General features: G+C 46.2%; 1 protein-coding gene across 2 annotated transcripts; it reads right to left on the bottom strand.

The window, feature by feature from the left end:
• Positions 1–284: 284 nt before the first annotated feature.
• DDX24 (DEAD-box helicase 24) lies at positions 285–20,098 on the bottom strand. Of its 2 annotated transcripts, none has more exons than XM_079912328.1 (10): positions 19,979–20,098; positions 19,276–19,373; positions 17,963–18,670; positions 10,281–10,787; positions 9,049–9,202; positions 8,273–8,788; positions 6,188–6,263; positions 4,018–4,206; positions 2,496–2,625; positions 285–993 (listed from the first exon to the last, which is right to left on the bottom strand). In XM_079912328.1, the coding sequence occupies exons 3-10, from the start codon at positions 18,663–18,665 to the stop codon at positions 722–724; spliced, it is 2,547 nt and encodes an 848-aa protein (XP_079768454.1). In that variant the 5' UTR covers positions 18,666–18,670; positions 19,276–19,373; positions 19,979–20,098; the 3' UTR covers positions 285–721. The 2 variants fall into 2 exon arrangements, with proteins under 2 accessions (XP_079768454.1, XP_079768453.1); XM_079912327.1 differs by having other exon boundaries at positions 296–993; positions 10,281–10,820.
• Between the last annotated feature and the right edge of the window lie 8 nt (positions 20,099–20,106).

The raw sequence follows: 20,106 nt of genomic DNA, 5'->3' as shown, positions 1-20,106 counted from the left end.
CAACCGGTTCTGTCACACAGAGGAAGGAAGCAGAGAGACGAGGCTGGAGAGACTGGCCAGGGCCAGATCCCAGGTGCCTCACAGCCAGACTCAGCAGACTGCTCCTGGCTTCCCCACACGTGGCTCTGTGATGTCACGGAAGCTGTGTTCTCTTGGAAGCCGGCAATCTCTTCCCTGCCCACCTCCCAGCGAGGCTAAGACAAGACAGCAGCTGTGAGGTAGAGCTAAGGAGCTGTTAGGATTCTTCTGTGGAGAAAAACGGGAACACACGTTGCGGACCCAGGCAGAAATGACTTTACAGTGATCTGCGAAGCTCACCAGCCTCTCGCTCTATCCACACCGTGCAGCGGAGTGAGACACACCCCGCGTGCATCCTGCAGCCAGAGGACTATGACTGTGTCCCCATATCCTGGCTAAAAACTCAAGAAAATGCGCTGGTTCTGACCACTGTTTTTAATTGAGGAAATCAAGTTAACCATACAAGGAGCCTGTAAACACTGGAACGCAGAAATATATAAGCTGCTGTACATAGAATTCGTACTGTGAAACAACACAGATCTGCATGAGGTCTCTCCTGCTGTGGGAGGTGGTGTGTTCAAGAGGGAGATTTTTGTAACTGGGGCTGACAGTGGCGTGAAGTCAAAGGTGCGAAGGTTTTCCGTACAACCAGAGGACACAGACACAACGTGCGGTCACCAGCAGACCCTGACCTGGGGGGCAGTTAGCCTGCACTTGTGCTTGGCCGTGGCTGTTCCTGCTGCTGCTCTTTCGGCTGCTTCTTCTTCTTCTTCTTCTGTTTGGAGAGGCAGCTCAGCGCGGACTCACCGTTTCTTGGGGCGGACACGAGCTCGGGCAGCTTGCCAGACTGAGTGGGATACCTGGTTTTCAGGTCATCCTTAAACAACGGTTGGGAGAGTAAATGGCGCAGCTCCTTCTTCAGGACTTTCGTCTGCTTTTGTCGCCGACGCTCTTCTTGCTGGTCAACTTTTCCTCCTTGAAACACAATTCAAAATAGATCATGTTTACTATGACCTGTAGGAGCATTCTGTGTCCCCTGATGGATAACACTTGTGATAAGAAATGTTCTGGGACTCTTGGGGAGGAAAGCTCTCTGCAGAAACTAGTGTTGGCTAACTTCCAACACAGTTTAGGAGAACCACTCAGGGCCACTCTGTCCCTTACTCCTCCAAAAACCCCTCTAAGACAGGAATTACCTTTATTTTACAGTTGAGGAAATCCAGGTCACTTGCTGAAGGTCACAGAGCTAGCCGCCAAATTGAGATTACTCCCCCAGTCTCCTGACCTGAAGATCACTTTTCTTCCTATGACCCACCCACTGGTTGCCTGGAATTTGGTGACTGGACGGCTACAAACCCCTCAGGAGACAGTGAAAGCCACCTATGCAGCCCAGCCCCCCTGCATCTCCCCGCCAGCGCTGTAACTGCACCTGCAGAGGCGGACATGGCCAGAGGGCTCCACGCCAGCCTGGCCTCAGGAAGGGAAGCCAGGGCCTCACATCACAGCCCTAGCCCCAAGCCTGAGCTACCAGGAGGACCACTGACTGTCATCGAGCCTAGTGATTTGGTTCCTGGCTTCCATGCTGAGCAGAGAGCAGTTAAGCCTGCCTCTGAATTTGTTGGCTTTGGCACCGAGATGCCAACACCTCAGCTGAGCTGCCCACTTGTGGGGTGGAAAGGGCACTGGACCTAATTCTGGTGTTAGTTCTAGATGTGGTTCTACCACTTCTTAAGAGTCAGGAGCTTTCCCAGAGCAAGGACCACACAGATTCATCCCTGAATCCTTAGTCTCTGGCCTAGGTTCGGAGCAGGGGCTCAGTCAACACCCGGTGCTGGAGCTGCTTCCCTGCACAAATCGCTTCTGTGAGCCTCTAGTTCCCAAATGTAATAACAATTCCTGCTCTGTTTACATCATGAGGCTGGAGAAGATCAAATGAGATGACGACAGAAGTGCTTTGTCAGCTTGGAAGACAGGTGACAATAAATAACTTAAAATGTACCCAACACTTTCTATTTGCCAGGCACGGTTATAAGCACTTTATACTCATTAACTCAAGCCATCTTTGCAACCCCATGAGGTAGGTAGGTACTTTACGACCTGCGTTTTATAAATGAGGACAGCCTAGGTACGACAGAGAGGTTAAATAACTTGACCCGGTCACACAGCTAGTTAGGGATGAGGCAGCAGTCAATCACATGCAGCCTGGCCACAGAGCCTGCCCTGACATCACTGTACTCCACTGCCTCTCCACACGAGGGGTGGAACTATAGGCTCCGGACAAACGATGACAGAAGCAGACCAAGGCTGAGGGCTTTAGGCTCATCTGAGATTAGGGCCTGTCACGAAGAAGGAAAAGGGGCCCTGCCGATTTTGATAGGACCCATGGTGGTGGGGAGGTTCCAACAGACAGAAGCTGAAGGGAAAAACGAAAGATACAAGCTGAATGAACCCTTCCTCAAGTCCGTCTCGCCCCTTACCCTTATACATTTCTTCTTCCAGCTCAATCTCAAGGGCAGCCGCCGCCTGCTCAATCCAAGAATTGTGCAGACAAGCCTGGAAGTTGCGATACTCAGCTTTTTCAATCTGTCGAGCTAAACGGATTCGTTCCTAGAGGAAAGGAACAGAAAGTATTCATCTGACAGAGGATTCAGGGTTCTGGGAAGAAAAGTCTCATTTAAGTTGTGTTTTTAAACAAGCTCTTGAGATCAGTGTTCAGTGAGATGCACCTCAGCTCCCATCACAATGCATCTGCTTTGGTTCCTGATGAAAGCACAGAGGGCAACTGCTCCTTGTGAGCGTGTTCACACGAACCACAAGAGCTGGCTTTCCAGACCTGCTCGAACAGCCCCTCTTCTTGGCAGCCCACCTCCGTCAGACTCCCGAGCTACACGTGCCAAAGGGAACTGTTTCCGCAGACACCGCAGCTGGCTTCCATAGCTGAGCTGAGACCTGGAGACACCCCGAGAGCCCTCAGTTAGGGCCCCGCTCTCACTCACAGGGACAACACAGAACTGTCACAGAACTTCCATCCCCTCTTCCACACTGTCCTCTGCCAAAAACATTTCCGTTCTCCTTCTCCTGGGTTCTGGGTTCAGACCGCAGCGACAGGATACAGCAGGAAAATGGGAAGGATCTTGTGATATAGGGAAAAGAGCCACGGGAAGCCAGGGTGGCTCCTAATCCCCTCTGCTTTCCCCACCGCTCCATCTCACCTCCTGCCCTATTTCCCTGCACAGCTAACAGTCCTTTCGAGCCAGAGGAGCCAGCAGAGCTTGAACCATTCCTTGCTTTTTGCTCCCCCAATTCCTGGAAGTCCATCCCTTCTTCACCCCTTCACATCTCTGCCTGCAGCAGGCTTGGAGGAAACTAAATCTCCTACCAATGTTACCATATACCCACCAGTCCACAGTGCTCCATTTGTACCTGAACTTCAGCCAGACTCAACCTGCCTCACGAGCCAGTGGATTTCTATGGAAGAGAACCCACCCTGTTTTGGTGCCTGACACGCTGCAGCCCATAATAAGCAGCACCCACTCAGGGAATGTTTATTGAGTTAAAAATAAACCCCCGAAGGTAGGAATTACAGGCATCTGCTTCAGGGATGTGACAAACCTTTAGTTTCTGCCTCAGCACGACACACTGACCTCACTTCCCTATAACCCTCCATCCAAAGGCATGTCCAGACAGCCATGCTCACTGCCCTTGTCCATGGGGGCGGGGGGGGGTGGTGGTGGTGGTGGAGGTTTCAGGGGCGGAGGGAAGGAAGGGTTCATGAAGAAAACTCCTCCCACTCTGGCCACTCGCCCTATCCCCCCTTCTGCCAGACACAGTGCCCCCCACCCATTTCTTTTTTTTTTTTTTTACAAATCTCCCTGCTTAGCTGTTGGCAGAACTACTAACTAGTTTCCAAGGGTGGTACTGCAAGAATCTCACAGCAAAGTGAGGGAGCAGCCGAATCCCTCCCCTCATTAGCACTAGGCTTCGAACTTTTCTTTTTACCTTGACTGCATCCATGTACTTTGTCTGCACAGGGAACAGCGGGATGTCCTCATCTTTCTTAAGGGTTCTGTAGATCTTCTTAAAGTTGATCACGTCCTCAGGCCCAACCAGCATCAGGCTGAGGCCTTCACTGGTGGCACGAGCAGTTCGACCGCTTCGGTGGACATAAATCTCCGAGGTACGAGGGACCTGCCAAAGGAGGAACTGGGAGGTCATCGTGGCTGTCACCAAGCACGGCTCTTCCCCTCAAGGCCAACAACCCAAGGCTGGACCCTCCCCCCTCTCAGCCAGGCAGCTAGAAACCTCTCCAGCACTGTGGGCAGATCCAGCCCTTGTCCCTAAGTCTCACATCCAAACTGTCCCAGGTTTAGCCCATTCACTGTGCAGGCTCTGCCCTCCCGTGCCCCCTGCCCTGGTTCAGGTCGTCATGACCATTCAACTGGACAATGGCAGTCACTTCTTATTTGGCCTCCAGTCCTGCCACTGCCCCCCTGACCCAACCCAAAGCTGCCAGTGTCATCTTCCTGAGTCAAAGCTCTGACCATCATAACCCCTCTACCTAAAGAAACTCTAATGGTTCTTCATTAACTCTGCATGGATGGTTGATGATGGTAATCATAAGCAACATTTATTAAATAATTACAATGTGCCAGGCAATTCTAAGCACTCTGCATGTATTACTACCCCATTTATCCCTCAACAACAATAACGTGAAATAGATGCTTTCAGGATTATCCATGTTATAGACCGGGAAACTGAAACACACAGATGTTAAGCAATTTCCCCTAAGTTACCCAACTAAATGGTGGAGCCAGGATTCGAAATGAAGCAGTCCAGCTCTAAAGACCATGCTAACGCCTGGGCTCTGCTGCCTCTACTCCAATAAAATCTGGATACATTATCCACAGATAATGTGGCACGGCAGCCGACAACCCCTCCGTTCCCACACCCACGGCACACACCAGTAACCAAGAGCAGTCTCCTCCACTGAGCCCCGACAAGGCTCAGTATCTTTTCCAATGCAGTGCTCCAAGCACGATTATCAGTGGTTCGTAATGGTGTGGGAAATGATGCCTTCTTCACTTTCCTCTTCTAACATACATACACACATAACATCCTCTTCTTCTCACTCCCTGTCAGCTGCCCCCTTCCACGTTTTCTCCTTCTCCTTCCTTCTCTACCTCTACATGCCCAAATCCTCTCCATCCGTAAATGCCAAGCATCTTTTAGAAAGCACTTTCCAACCTCCTAACCTCCCAAACTAGCAGTTATCTCTCTCTCCGATTTTATTCTGCAGCTTTCTAATATCTTCTGCCTTAAATTCTGGGCAAGGTCACCTCACGTCCTCTGGTGGATGTGATACTTCTTGGGGGCTAGAACGGTATTTTGTTAGCTCATTTAATTGTGATAACCCTATGGCGCAGGTAGCATTATTACTCCCAATTTACAAACGATGACATTGAAAGCAGAGATACGGAGTAACATGCCGAGAGCTAACCCGCTAGGCAGCAGCCGAGAAGCACTCGAGCGCTGGAAGCGCGGCTCTGCAGCCCGCACGCCTGACGGCTGCTCTAGGCTAACCTTTACCAGGCACACGCGCTGATCCTCATGTCAGTATCAACAGCGTCTAACGTTCAGGAAGTGCCACCTGGCTTTCGAAACTCCTCACGCATAACTTACTTCACCTTAATAAGAACTTGAGGAGTCGATACTGTAATAACCGCCGTTTAACAAATGAAGAAACTGAGGCACAAAGAGACTAAGTAACTTGCTCAAGGTTGCACAGCTGGGATTTAAGCCCAGGCAGGACTTAGTTACCACACTCTTCTATTCTCTACAAGCAGGGTAATCATTTTACATGCTGAACTTATTATGTCCATTTCATGGAAGAAACTAAGACTCTAACCTGCCCATATTAAGTAGCCTGCCCAAGTCAAAAAGAAAGGGGCTATCTGATATTTGACGTCAGACAGTGTCGAGAGGTTCTGGAGGATAACTCTCACCACAGTGTTCTGAAAGTGGCAGCAGCCAGTTGGTCACCGGACGCTCGTGGTATTCTCTGTTGCATGAGGCCTTGGGACCAACAATTCCTCCTCCCTCCCTCAACCCTTGCTTTAAAAATTCCCCACTCAATGTTGGGAGATGCCTACAAATTCCCTAATGTCCCTACCTGGTAATGGATGACATGCTGGACTTTAGGAATATCCAGGCCCCGAGCTGCCACATCTGTCGCCAGGAGAACACAACTGTGGCGGAGAGAGAAAGCTCATTAATAACGACTAACGGCTGTCATTAGTCAAATTCTTACCACCAACTGAGTACTCTAAACACGACTGCTTACGGACACTCTACGAGACGATACTATTACACATCTCCCTTAGACAGACAAAGAAGCTGAGGCTCAGAGATTAACTTCCCAAGGTATATATATGGCTACTCAGTAGCGGAGCCACGATCCAAACCTGGGTTTCACTGGCCGCAATCGACAGGCCACACTCCGCAATAATAAAGACTACCTCAAGTGCATTAAATGGGGCCATACTCTAGGTCGGTGACCTCATCTCCTATCACCCTCCCACTTAATTCCCTCCAGTCACACAGGCGTCCTTGCTCTCCTCGCTCTTCCTCAAACATGCCAAACCTGCTCTTACCTCCCAGCCTGTGCACTTAGTGCACCTTAGGCCATAAAGGTCTTCCTCAGATATTCACATCTCCTTACTTTCTTCCACTCTCTGCTCAAATCTCACCTTATGAGAAAAGCCTCCCAGACCACACACCCACAGTCTGCACAACTCCCTATACAACTTTACTTCTTAGCACTTAGCACCACTTGACAAACTGTATACTTACTTTTCAGTTTATTACCTCTGTCCCCTGGGATGTAAACTCCACGAGAGCAGGGACTTTGCACTACTCACTATTCTATTACCAGCCCCTAGAACAGTGCCAGGTTCACCGCAAGCATTTAATAATATGTACTGGGTGATGTTTCTTAATGTATGTGTAGTTTGAGGGGAGTCAAAAGCACCTGAGGTATGTCTTAAAAACTAAAGATTTTAGGCCCTTCAGGGTCCCCACTTCCTGCATCTCTGAGATAGGGCTGCGGAATATGATGCAAACTAAAGTTTGTAAAATATTAAACCACCATTCTAAGTCAAGGTGAGCAAATTTCTTCTGTAAAGGGCCAGAGAGTAAACTATTTTTGGCTTCACGGGTGATGTCTGTTGAAACTACTCAACTCTGCCATTATAGCACAAGAACAGCTATAGACGATACATAAATAGGCCTCGCTGTGTTCCGATAAAACTTTACCAATAAAAACAGGCAACAAGCCAGATCTGGCCCATGGGCTATAGTTTGCCAACTCCTGATCCAATGAACCACTAACTCTACTTACTAACATTGAGAGGGAAGTGAACCACTTGTTCTTGAAACTAATCTGTAACCGGTAACCTGACCAAACAATGCGGGCAGAAACCAGTTTAATGTCCAGCTTCCCAGGCCCTCATTTTGACAGTCTGCACCGTGCTGCCTGCCTGACCATCAGTCTGGCCCAAAAGCAGATGGACATGACAGCATGAGCTCCACAGTCTGACAGGCTGGTCTGAGGCCCAGCTCTACCACTTCCAAGCTGAGAAACCTTGGGCAAGCTTATGTGCTTTTCTAGACCTTACTTTTTTTATCTATAAAATAAGAATAATGACAAGTGGTTAAGTATTAAAGCCAACATTTAGCAAGCTCGTACCATGTGCCAAGCACTGTTCTGAACACTTCAAATGCATAAATTCACTTACTCCTCAGAGCAACCCTCTGCCATAACTTTTATTATTATACTGATTATGAGAAAACTGAAACACGAAGAAGTAATCTGACCAGCTAGAAGTGACACAGCCAGGATGTGATCTCAAGCAGTCCGCTTCCAGTCTGTGCTCTTAACCATGATTCTATTCTTCTCGAGGATGTTAGAAGTGAATGAATGTAATAATGTCTCTAAAATGCAAGCACAATACTTAATCTATTGTTAAGTGTTCAATAATAATAGGTATTATTGTCACCATTACTCATTATTAAAGAAGTTTCTGTTGGGTATTACCAGCAACCAAATGTACTAGATGAGAGTGAGCCTGCCTCACGCTGTGCAAAAAAAAAAAAAAAAAGGCTACCTTCTACGATAAGGCTCCCATGAGAGAAGGTAGCTTCCCACCATCCTGGCGACATAGACCCAATGGCTAATCTGTGGACAGGCCTGACTTACTCCTCCAGACGGGCAAACTGCTCCAGGTTTCTGAGCCTCTGCTTCTGGTGCATGCAGGCATGTAGGGTCAGCGGCATGACATCCAGGACTTTGAGGAGCCCAGAGAGGCGTTTGATGCAGGAGATACTGTTGGCAAACACTAAGGTGCGGCCTGGATACTGCATCAGGAAGTAGTACAGATATAAGTCTTTCTCATCAGTCTCACAGTGGATCTTGGTCTCTGTCAGTGTCTCTGCCGTGGCCTCCTTTCTTGTAAGGTCGATGACCTTGGGCTTGCCCCGCATGCCAATCTTCTGCATGAGGAGGTCAAGTTTGGCAGACCTGTCGATTTTCTTGGCGTGCTTCTTGTGAAGGACTCGAGCAGGAGCTTGATGTACCAGGGTCAGCGTGGCCGAGAAAACAAGCGTCTGTCTCTTCGGGTTGTACTGGGCATCACTGAGCATCTCTAGCAGCTGGGAGAGCTCAGCAAAGTGGCCTTTCTCAACCATGCGGTCAGCCTCATCGACCACCAGGCACCTACAGATCCAGACAGACCCACATCACCTGGTCAGCAGCAGGTAAGAGGAGTCCCCCACGGCATATACTCTACCGCCCCACCACCCCCAGGGCCCTCAGCTAACCCCCCTCACACATGCTCAGCTTTCAAAAGGCCCAAGTCTGGCTAGTGCCACACCAGGGCACTTTGTAACAGGGAGAAGGCATTGCACACTGTGCCATGTCACCTCAGGTCCACTTCAGAACGGGGGCTGCGGGAAAGGGGAGGCACTGTTTCTCACCTGAGCTGCCGAAGGTTGCTCAAATGAGGGTGCTTTTCTTTAACTAGCTCCCACAGCCGGCCTGGAGTGGCAATCACAATCTCAGGCTGACGGTTCAGCATCCTCTGCTGTTTCTGTGTGGACATTCCACCAACCAAAATAGCAGTTTTAATGCCTGTGGTACACAAAACATAAGGGACACTGTTATTCAGACTGATTGCTTATTTCTTCCAACGCTGACACAGGTGCCCCCAGATTAGTAAAGGCTGCGAGTCACCAGCACAGCTCCCCTCTCCAGGGGAGTGCTAAGAGCTCGCCTGCCCTGTTGATGCCATTGCTAGAGGGCTTACCAGGTCTTCTATGATCTAGGCCCTGACTATTTCCCCAACCTCATTTTTTTCTACTCTTTCCCCTCCAACCACACCAGTAGGGCTGGATTTGAACCCAGGCATGGTGACATCCAAAGCTCTGGAAAAAATGAGCAGTGGTGCACCACAGTGCTGGGAAAGATGTAACTTGTAGCTGTGACACACCTCCCCTAGGAGTTCCTGCCCATGCCCCTCAATTAAAATTAAACTGAATCTCCTCTGATGGTTAGTGTTCTCTTCTCCTCTCTAGTGGAGGACTTTGCAAGGTAGCCAGTATGGAAGGAACACAAAGGGTCAGGCAAGCAAAGTGCTTAGTAAAGTGCCTTGTAAGATACAGTCAGAGCTTGACAAGTAACTGCTCCTTTTACTATAAAATTGAAACCCCGACTCTGCAGCCTTTCCCAAAGAATTCCCTGAAAAAGTTAAGTTCTAATGCCCGAAGGCAAGAGTCAGCAAACTTTTCCAACAGTAAACATTTCTGGCTCTGTGGGCTAAATGGTCTCTGTACAATTACTACCTCTATCCCACTCTGCACTGGTGATGCAAAAGTGACCATAGACGTATGTAAGTAAGTGGGTGTGGCAGCACTTTATTTAAAAAAAAAAAAAACCCACAAAAACCCAAACAGTGGTTTGCCAAACGCTGCCCCAAGTATCTACTGTATCCAATAAGTTAACTAATTTCCTACGCAGCTAGAATAGCATTCGCTATGTGTTATCCTTGGGAGAATAAAGAATGTGTCACTCAAACAGTTTTCTGTCGGGCTTAATTCTCTGGCAGAAGAGAAAGGTTCCCTCTAGAGGGCGGGCACAGCTGATTCACCTCTGCCACCCCAGCTACTGGAATCCTTTCAGGCAACATTTATTAAACGGAATTAAACCTCACTTGTAAACTTGGCCACAGCATCAATGTGTTGTTTGACTTGAACGGCTAGCTCTCGAGTGGGAGTCAGAACCAGTCCAAGCAGAGGACGCCTTGGATGTGCAATTCTGCCACCCAATTCTTGTTTTAACTTTCTAGTCTGCTCTTCATCAAGCTTCTCCTCCTTGTTTTCATCCTGTTTGGGAATGGGCGTCTCCCTGATCAGGGAAGAAGGTCCTTCACCGGCATCATCATCATCACAGGAGGGCAGCACCTGGTTTGAGACTGTGGCTCCAATCGTGGCTCTTGCCTGGCCGGGTGGTGCTCTAGCCTTCGCTCCAGCCTCACTGGGCAGTGCTTCACCCTCAATTCCAATCTCAACAGGCAGAGCTCCAGACTCAGTTCCAGCCCTGCCTGGTGATCCCATCTCAACTCCAGCCTCATTACTGGTCTCCCCAGGCGGTGCTCCTGTGTTACTTAGAGCTGGGATAGGCTTCTTCCTCACCTGCCACTGCAGCACTGCATGAATCACTGGAATGGCAAAGGCAAGAGTTTTCCCACTTCCTTAGAAGCAAAACAAAAAACAAACAAAAACAGTGTGAATCAACAGATGTACATACTTTTGCCTGATTCTATCCTTTACACCGAATAAGGGACCCTGAAATAGCCAAGTGCCACCCTGACCAATCCAAAGCTCCTTCTACCCTACACAGGTATGGTACCCCTACAGCACTGCAACCAGAGGGCACCTGTAATTAGGAGTCTGAGGAAAAGTCTGACAGACTGGCATTGCGGGCTGAGGTCACCAATAAACTACAGACAAATGTCCAAACAATGAAACCCTAAAGAGATGGGCAAGTTTTGTGCGTGCGTGCGTGCGTGCGTGCGCGCGTGTGTGTGTGTGTGTTGCTGTTGTACAGGAACACAAAATTGAAGGGTAAGGAATGGAAATCTGTATAATACTTTCCCAAAACCTTTCTCTGGTGGGGAAGGAGGGAGTAAAAGAAAATTTTCGTAGTTTTCGAGAAAATTTTAAAACTTTTGTCTATGCTTGAACATTTTCAAACTAGCCTTTGAATGTATATGGAGCCCAAGTATTCACACCATCTGTGTGGACAAAAACAAACAAACAAAACAAACCACTTCAAGCTGAGAATTTAAAGTGGTTCCAAAATTAAAATGCCCCAAGCAGTAGCAAATAAGTGATCTCTGTATAAAGAAACTTTTATCACAGACCTCAAAGAACTCTCACAGATAATTTTCAGAGGAAAATGAGCATCTCTCAGGAACGAGGTACTATAAGCAAGAACTATAACAAAAAAAAAAAAAGAAAGAAAGCAAAAACAAACTCATAAAACTTCAGAGAAGAAAAACAGCACTTTTCATCAGAAACAACAAATGCTATAAAATAGTGCAATGACATCTTTATCTGAAGACCTGGGGAAAAAAATCTGACAATCTACAACTCTACACTTAGCAAAAATCTCTTTCAAAACAAAATGCAAAATAAAGACTTTTGTAGGTATACAAAAGCTGAAAGAATTTATCATCAGCAGACCTGGTATACAAGAAATAGTAAAGGAAGTCTTTCGTGTAGAAGAAAAGATGATATTGGCTGAAAATCTGGATCAACACGAAGGAATGAAGAGTACCAGAAACGGTCACATGGATAAATATAAAAAGTCGTTTTCTTATTAAAACTTCTTTAAAAAATAACTATTTAAAGGAAAAATAATGAAAATGTGTTTGGGGATTTCTAACACATATAAAGTATAAAACAAAAAGCACAAAGCAAAGAAAAAATGGAAATATACTCTTCTAACATTCTTGTAGTATATATAAAGTAGTATATTATCATTTGAAGGTAGAGTATAATATACTGAAGACATCATCTGCGAACCCAAAAGCAACCTCCAAAAGGACATAACAAAGAGTTATAGCTAATAAGACTATAAAAAAGATAAAATGGTATCACAAATATTCAATCCAAAAGAAGGTAGAAGAGGAACAAAGGAATAAAGAATAGCTGGGAGAAACAGAAAACAAATAGCAAAACAGATTAAAACCCAACCATTATCAATAATCACATGAAATGTAAACGACCTTAACACAATTAAAAGACAAGATAGTTGGATTAAACAGCAAGACCCAATTATATGCTGCCTATAAAAAACTCACTTTGAATATAAAGATATAAATAGGACAAAAGTACAAAAAGTATGGAAAAAGACACACCATGCTAACATTAGTCAAAATAAAGCTGGAAAAGCTACATTAATAACCTGACAAAGGAGATTTTAGAACACAGAATACTTCAGGGAAAAAGAGGGCCATTTCTTAATGAAAAAAGTGAACTCATTTAGAGGATACAATAGTCCTAAACATTTATGCATCTAATAACAGGGTTTCAACATTCACAAAACAAAAACTAACTGAACTGCAAGTAGAAAACTATCACTCAAGAAAAAATAAAAATATTTCTAATACGGTAAAGTAATTAAGTTCATAATTAAAAACCATCCTATACAGAAAAGGGCAAGCACAGATGAATTCTACCAAATACTTAAGGAAGAAAAATGCCAATTCTATACACACTCTTTCAGAAAAGTGAAGGGAATACTTCAACTCACTCTGAGGCCTGCATTACTCTGATTCCAAAACCAGTCAAAGACATTACAAGACAAAACTACAAACCAATATCCCATTAACAGAAATTCAAAAACCATCAACAAAATTTTAGCAAATCAAATCCAACAATGTACAAATAATACACTGCGACTAAGTTCAGTTTATCACCATTATCAACAAACTGAAAATGGAAAAAACATATATCTCGATATATGCAGAAAAGGCGTTTAAAAAAATACAGTAACCATTCCTGATACAAATCTTTCTGCAAACTAGAAACAGAAGAGAATTTTCTCAACCTGATAGAGGACAAATAGGAAAAAACCTACTGCTAACATCACACTTAATGATGAAACACTGAATATCTTTCCCCAAAGATCAGGAACGAGGCAATGATGTCCACTATACCACTTCAATTCCAATTGTACTGGAGTTTTAGCCAGTGCAATAAATAAGACAAAAGTAAACGAAAGGCATCCAGACTGGATGAATAATCATCTTTGAAGAAAATCCTATGTAATCTTCAAGAAACCAGTTGATGGTACCAAGTTGCAGGATACAAGATCAACATACAAATATGCAGATTTCTATTTATTAGCATCAGAAATAGGAAATCTTAAATTACCATTTACAAAAGCATCAAAAATATGAAATACTTAAGGATAAATCTAATACATGTGCATACACTGAAAACTACAAAGCGCTGCTAAGGAAAACTGAAGACCTAAAAAAAATGGAGGGCTTCCCTGGTGGCGCAGTGCTTGAGAGTCCGCCTGCCGAAGCAGGGGACACGGGTTCGTGCCCCAGTCCGCGAAGATCCCACATGCCGCGGAGCAGCTGGGTCCGTGAGCCGCGTCCGGAGCCTGTGCTCCGCAACCGGAGAGGCTACAACAGTGAGAGGCCCGTGTACCGCAAAAAAAAGAAGAGCTATACCACATTCATGGACTGGAAGATTCTATATTGTCCAGATGTCATGTCTTCAGTTGGCTCTATGACCAAGGCAATCCCAATCCAAATACCAGCTGACTTTTTGGTTGAAATTGAAAAACTGACTCTAAAATTCACCTTGAAATGCCAAGGGCCTAGAACAGCCAAAATAACTTTTGAAAAGAACAAAATTGGAGGACTTATACTACCTGATTTTAAAGCTACTGTATCCAGCATAGTGAGGTACTGGGAAAACAGTAAAGATAGACAAATAAATCAATGGAAAAGAAAAGACTCCAGAAATAGACCCACACCTATATGGTCACTGATTTTCAAAAAAGATGCAAAGGCAATTCAGTGGAGAAAGTAGTTTTTCAACAAACGGTGCTGGAATAATTACATAGCCACGTGCAAAACAAAACAAAACCTTTGATCTGTATTTCTCCCCATAAAAGTTAACACAGGAAGGATCAGACTGAAACACAGAACCTAAAACTAGTAACACTTTTAGAAGAAAATACAGGAGAAAATCTTTGTGATCTTGTGTTAGGCAAAGGATTCTTAGGTAAGCACATCTGTAAAAGAAAACATGATCATTTAAACTTCATCAAAATAAATAACTCCTGCTCTTCGAAAGACACTGTAAAGAGAATGAAGACATAAGCCACAGACTGGGAGAAAAAAATGCACATCACATATCTGATAAAGGAGGTGTATCTAGAATATATTATGAATTCAATAATAGGAAAACCACAACCCAATTAAAACATGGGCAAAAGAACTAAACAGACACCACCAAAGAAGATAATACGGATACAATTAGGCACGGAAAAAGACGCTGCTCAAGGAGTCACTAGGGGAATACCAATGAAAGCCACAAGGAAAGATCACTAAAATTTTTAAAGTCTAAATCAAATTAAAGACTGACCACACCAAGTACTGGCAAGGACATGGACCAATCTGAACTCTTATAACCTGGTGATTATGTAAAATGGTACAATCACTTTGGAAAACTCCTAAAAAGTTACATTTACCATAAGACCTAGCCATTCCACACCTAGGTATTTACCCAACAGAAATCAAAGCATATATCCATACAAAGACTTTTACGCCAATATTTATGATAGTTTTACTTGTAAATGCCAAAAACTAAAAAGAACAGAACTATCCATCAATAGATAAGATAAACAAACTGCACTATATCCATACAGTGGAATACTACTCATCAATAAAAAGAAATGGACCATTGGTATTTGCAGTAACATGGCTGAATCTCAAAGTATGCTGAGCTAGAGCAGACACTCTCCCTCCCCAAAGTACATATTGTATGATTCCATTTTAAAATTCTGGAAAATGCAAACTAATTCATAGCGATAGGAAGACTATCAGAGGTTACCTGGGGATGAACAAGGAGGGGCGCCTAGGGAAGGAGGGATTTATTAAGGGGCCCAAACATCTTTTGGGGGTGATGGATATTCATTATCTGCATTGGCAGCAGTTTGCCCACAGCCCCAAAACTCTTTGAGACTTGGACCTGTGGATTCACAGCATTCCACAGAAATAGCCTGATAGGAGCTGTGGTATAAATCCAAATGTCAATCTCTAGCCAAAGTGGCTCACGTCTCTCCTCTGCCTTCCAGAAACAGACTTCCAGGCCTCTCTGCACCGACCAAAGTAGTGTAGCAGAATGCTTAACAGCACATAGACCTAGCCTAGAACTATTCAAGCACTACCACTTTTCAGTGGGGCAGTTTTAGGGACACTGTCTACCCTCTGTGAGGCCTAGTTTCCTCTTCAGTAAGATGGAATAAAGGAATCTACCTCAGGGTGGTTTTCAGAAACTGAGTTCATGCATGTAACACAGGGCGTGACGTATTTTAAATGTTAAATAAATGTTCTAAGCTATTACTGTTACCTCCATCCCCTTTCCTGGGGATTCCTCCCTCTTCCATCTTCATGACTCTTATACAGGACCTCACCTCAAGTTTCCTGACCACTCTTCCAGAAATCCAAGGCACAAAGTGTCTAGATCAGGGGTCCCCAACCCCCAGGCCATGGACCGGTAGCGGTCTGTGGCCTCTTAGGAACCAGGCCGCACAGCAGGAGGTGAGCGGCCCGGCCAGTTAGCGAAGCTTCATCTGTATTTACAGCCGCTCCCCATCGCTCAAATTACTCCCTGAGCTCGGCCTCCTGTCAACATTATGGTGAACTGTATGATTATTTCATTATATATTACAATGTAACTAACAATAGTAGAAATAAAGTGCACAATAAGTGTAATGCACTTGAATCATCCTGAAACCACCACCTACCCCCTTCCGTGGAAAACCTGTCTTCCACAAAACCAGTCCCTTGTGCCAAAATGGTTGGGGACCGCTGGTCTACATGGTCCAGCTCTGAAATGGAGCAGGACTCTATGGTCCTTCCCGCCCATGTCCTCTGCCTGCATTTTGTCTGTGGAAAAACTTCAGCCAAAGAATAAGTTTAATCAGAGAAGTGAGAAAATGCAGAAGCAAAGGAAAGCAGTCCGACAAGACTAAATAATAATAGTTTAGTCAATAAGCATAGCTAAGGACCTTCAGTTCCTTCTCAAGGGCTATAGATAATATTCTGAGCCATATCCTGTGAGCTGTCTTGTAGATACTCTCTGTGTATCTACAGATAAAACGCCCACCAGGTGGAAAAAGTCAACTACATGATGACCAGACTGTAGCCATGACATAAGCTGCCATTCCGAGAACTGGCCTCAAGAAAATGGAAACAAACCGACCCTGGAACTGAAGATCAACTGTACTTAAAACAATGAAGACGATGCTGGTCAGACCATCAATGACCAATTTCAAGGTGACTGTCAACAGCCGACTGTGCTGTTTCTGTTGCGGCCCCCTCCCCTCCATCTATAAAAGCTCTTGCCCACTGGTTGGGGGGGGTGGGGGAGTCGGCCTTCAGACAGAAGCACCCCCCGCCCCGCCACCCCCCGCCTCCGTTGCCGGCATCCAAAATAAAGCAAGCTTTCCTTTCACCAACCTGGCCTCTTTACTGGCTTTTGAGCGGCGAGCAGCTGGACCCCACTTTTGGTTACAATTCTATGCCATACAATATAGTAGCTACCAGCCACATACCGCTGTCAAGCACTTAAAACGTGGTTACTCTAAACTGAGATGGGCGGCAACTTGAAAATACACATCAGAGTCTGAAAACAGTATAAAAATAAGAATGTAAAATATCTCAATAATTTTACGTTCATTGCGTACTAAAATATGTTATGTAATTGGTTAAATATATTGTTAAAATTAATTTTCACTTTTTAAAAACCTTTTTTAATATGGCTCCTAGGAAATTTTAAGTTACATATGTGGCTCACGTTACGTATATATTTCTATTGGCTACTGCTGGTCAAGTTAGACTAATAGCTCCAGGCTTGTATTGCTCCTTCCCCCATCAGTAGTTTAGTCTCCCCAGGGTGAGTGTACCTGTCATTGCTTCACAAAGTCTCAGGTGGCCCAAGGAATGAGGGAGCTTTAAGCAATGCCTAGTCGCAACAGTCACCTCCTGCCCCAATCTGCCTACAAAATCCACCCAATGGTTACACAAACTCAAATCCTTCCAATGCCAATAAACCCACCAACTCCCAACGCAGCCCTTTTTATCTTTGGACAACTCTTGCGAACGAGGCACTTCTTCCTGATACTAATGAAGATCGACCTCTCCAGAGGGCTGATCTTATTAGCCCTACTTTACCTCTGAGCCATTCAGAAAAGGCTCAAGACCTGGAAAAAAACTACCATTCGCAGATCACTTACAATGTATGTGTAAATTTTAGTTTACTATTGTTTTTGTTACTAGTTTACTATTGTGTAAATGTAGAAATTTAGTAGGCATTTATATTTAACCCACATAGCAAAAGAAGGAGGTACTGCAGTTGTCTATCTCCATTTTATAATAGGGTCTGCAGGGCTCAGAGAAATAAAGTGACCTGCCTAGGGCACCAATCAGCACATGGCCTATTTCAACCCAGAGCTAGCTGACTTCTAAAAACCTTCACTCAACAGTGCTTTTGTGGTCATGCTCCCAACCAACCAGCCTGTTAGCAGCCACAAGCTCAATCCAGAAGCAATCTTGCCCTGGCCGCCAGGTAAGGATGCCCTTACCTGTCTCAGCAGCCCCAAGGATGTCCAGTTTGTCACGAATGGCAGGTGCCAAGGTCAGAGCTTGGACTGGTGTGGGGGCAGAGAAGCCTAGGAAGCTGAGCGCTCGGAGAACTGGCTTGGGTACAAAGAGATCCTTCCAAGCTGATACATCTGCCTTGTGATCATGCATTTCAGGCATCCAGGTCTTTGCTTTTTTGGGCGCCTTTGGAGTAGTACCCTGGGAAGGCTCTGAGGTTTTTTTCCCTTTCTTGTTCTTCTTTTTTGGAACCGTCTGGGCCGGGCTTTCTGATGCCATCTCCCCTACCTCTAGATCAGGACAAACTGTGCCATCTCCCTGGGGCCCTGGCTCAGTATCTTTGCCCTCAAACACTTTCTGGGCACTGGTTCCTTCAGTTTCCACATCTTTACTCTTCTTCAACTTCATCTTTTTCTTTGAGGAGGTAGACTCTCCTTCCGAAACAGCTTGTGCCTTTCTCTTCTTGGGCTCCTCCTTTGAGAAGAGACTGGAGGAACTCTCCGCAGAGGAGACCAACTGATAATCCGTCAGTTCCTCAAAGCACACCAAGTCATCCATCTGTCCGTCTGCAAACATATTTGGGTCAATCTTCACCTGCTTCCATTTTCCCACAACTTTGATGCCCTTCCTCTGAATTCTGCCATAGTTTGATGGCTTTGGTCTCGATTTTTTCTCTTTCAACTTCATGGTTGCTGAAAAGGAGAGAAATGTTCCACTAGATTGGCAACTGAGAAGCACAGGGCTCTGAGGCAACAAGTATTTTCTAAGCAGCCTATAGAGTATCAGGCCCTGCACACAAAGATGGCTCTAATGGTGATGCCGCCAGCTAGAGAAGATCAAAGAAGGAAAGAAATGCACTCACACAGTGGGCAGCTTGGTCTGCAACAGAGGGGACACAGGAGGTGTAGCAAAGACGTATGAGCTAGATCTGGTTTGGATTCCAGATTCAACACTGACTGCTCGTGTGCCCTTGGCAGGTCCTGCTTCATCCTCTCTGAACCTCAGTGTTCTCGTATTTTAAAAAGGGGGGAGGGGTTTACTAGCTAAGTCCCAAAATGTTCTCTGCAATAAATAACATTATGTAAAGCACGGAGGGTGAAGCCTGCCACACCCAAGCCATCTTGAAGGCTGAGTAAGTATCTGCGGGGGGTCGCTGGAGGGTGGGTGAGGAGGGCAGCTTTATTAAGAGTGCACAGAGCTTTCTTCCTTCTTAAGCCTTGCCCCAAGAGGGCAGATGCCTTTGCCACGACTCTGGCCTTTGCCAAATGGCTTAAAACCCAACCAGCTTTTTCATTACCTTTTAAGTGATTTAAAAACAAGTGATCTATGCACAAGTCGTCAGACTGGAACTCGAGCCACGTTCTCCCTTTTCAGAAAGGCCGAGAAAACGAGATCCTGTGGAAAGACAAAGGGAAATCTTGGTTCAAATCTGAACCCGTCACTGGCCAGCTCTGGGTCTGGGGTGCACGTATTAATCACTGTGAGCCTCAGTTCCTCGTCTGGAAAATGGGGATGATGAGGGTCTGTGTCTCCTTGGAACGTCACGCGAAGACAAAAAGATGACGCAGGTCCAGAACCGCTCAGCATGGCACCCCGACGGCAAAGCAAGCCAGAGCGCAACGAAGGTTCACCCCCAGCATCGGCTACGCCGCGATCACAAGCAACCCGGATCAACGACGGGGGGGGAGGAGGGAGGCACATGGGGGCGAGGACGCGGACTGCGACCCGCAGAGCAAGCAGGAGGGGGTCACTCCTCCTGGCGCCCGGCCAGGCGCCCGGCGCTGGCGCCTCGTGTCAGGCACGAACCGGCTCACGAAGCTGAGAAACCGAGGGGACCCCGGCGCAGGGTCGGCCAGGCCGCTTGACGAGGCCGGCGGCCGCCCTCTCTGGTCCCGAGAACCCAACGGCCTGGAGAGACCCGCGCTGGGTGGCCGCCTCCAGCTCCTCTCGGGTGCCGGGTTCGGCCCCGGCCCCGCTCCGGCTCCGGCCTTGGTACTCACCGTGTAGGGACGCCGACTAACCGCCTCAGACACTGCCGCACCAGCCCTCCTCGGCAGCGTCCACCGCAGTTCCGGGGAGGGGCTTGCGCCCACGCACGCGTGCGCATTGGGAAGGAAGTCCCGCCCCC

Source organism: Stenella coeruleoalba (assembly GCF_951394435.1).
Source record: "Stenella coeruleoalba genome assembly, chromosome: 2".
NCBI classification, from domain to species: domain Eukaryota; kingdom Metazoa; phylum Chordata; class Mammalia; order Artiodactyla; family Delphinidae; genus Stenella; species Stenella coeruleoalba.
This window is presented reverse-complemented; position numbering and strand designations above follow the sequence as displayed.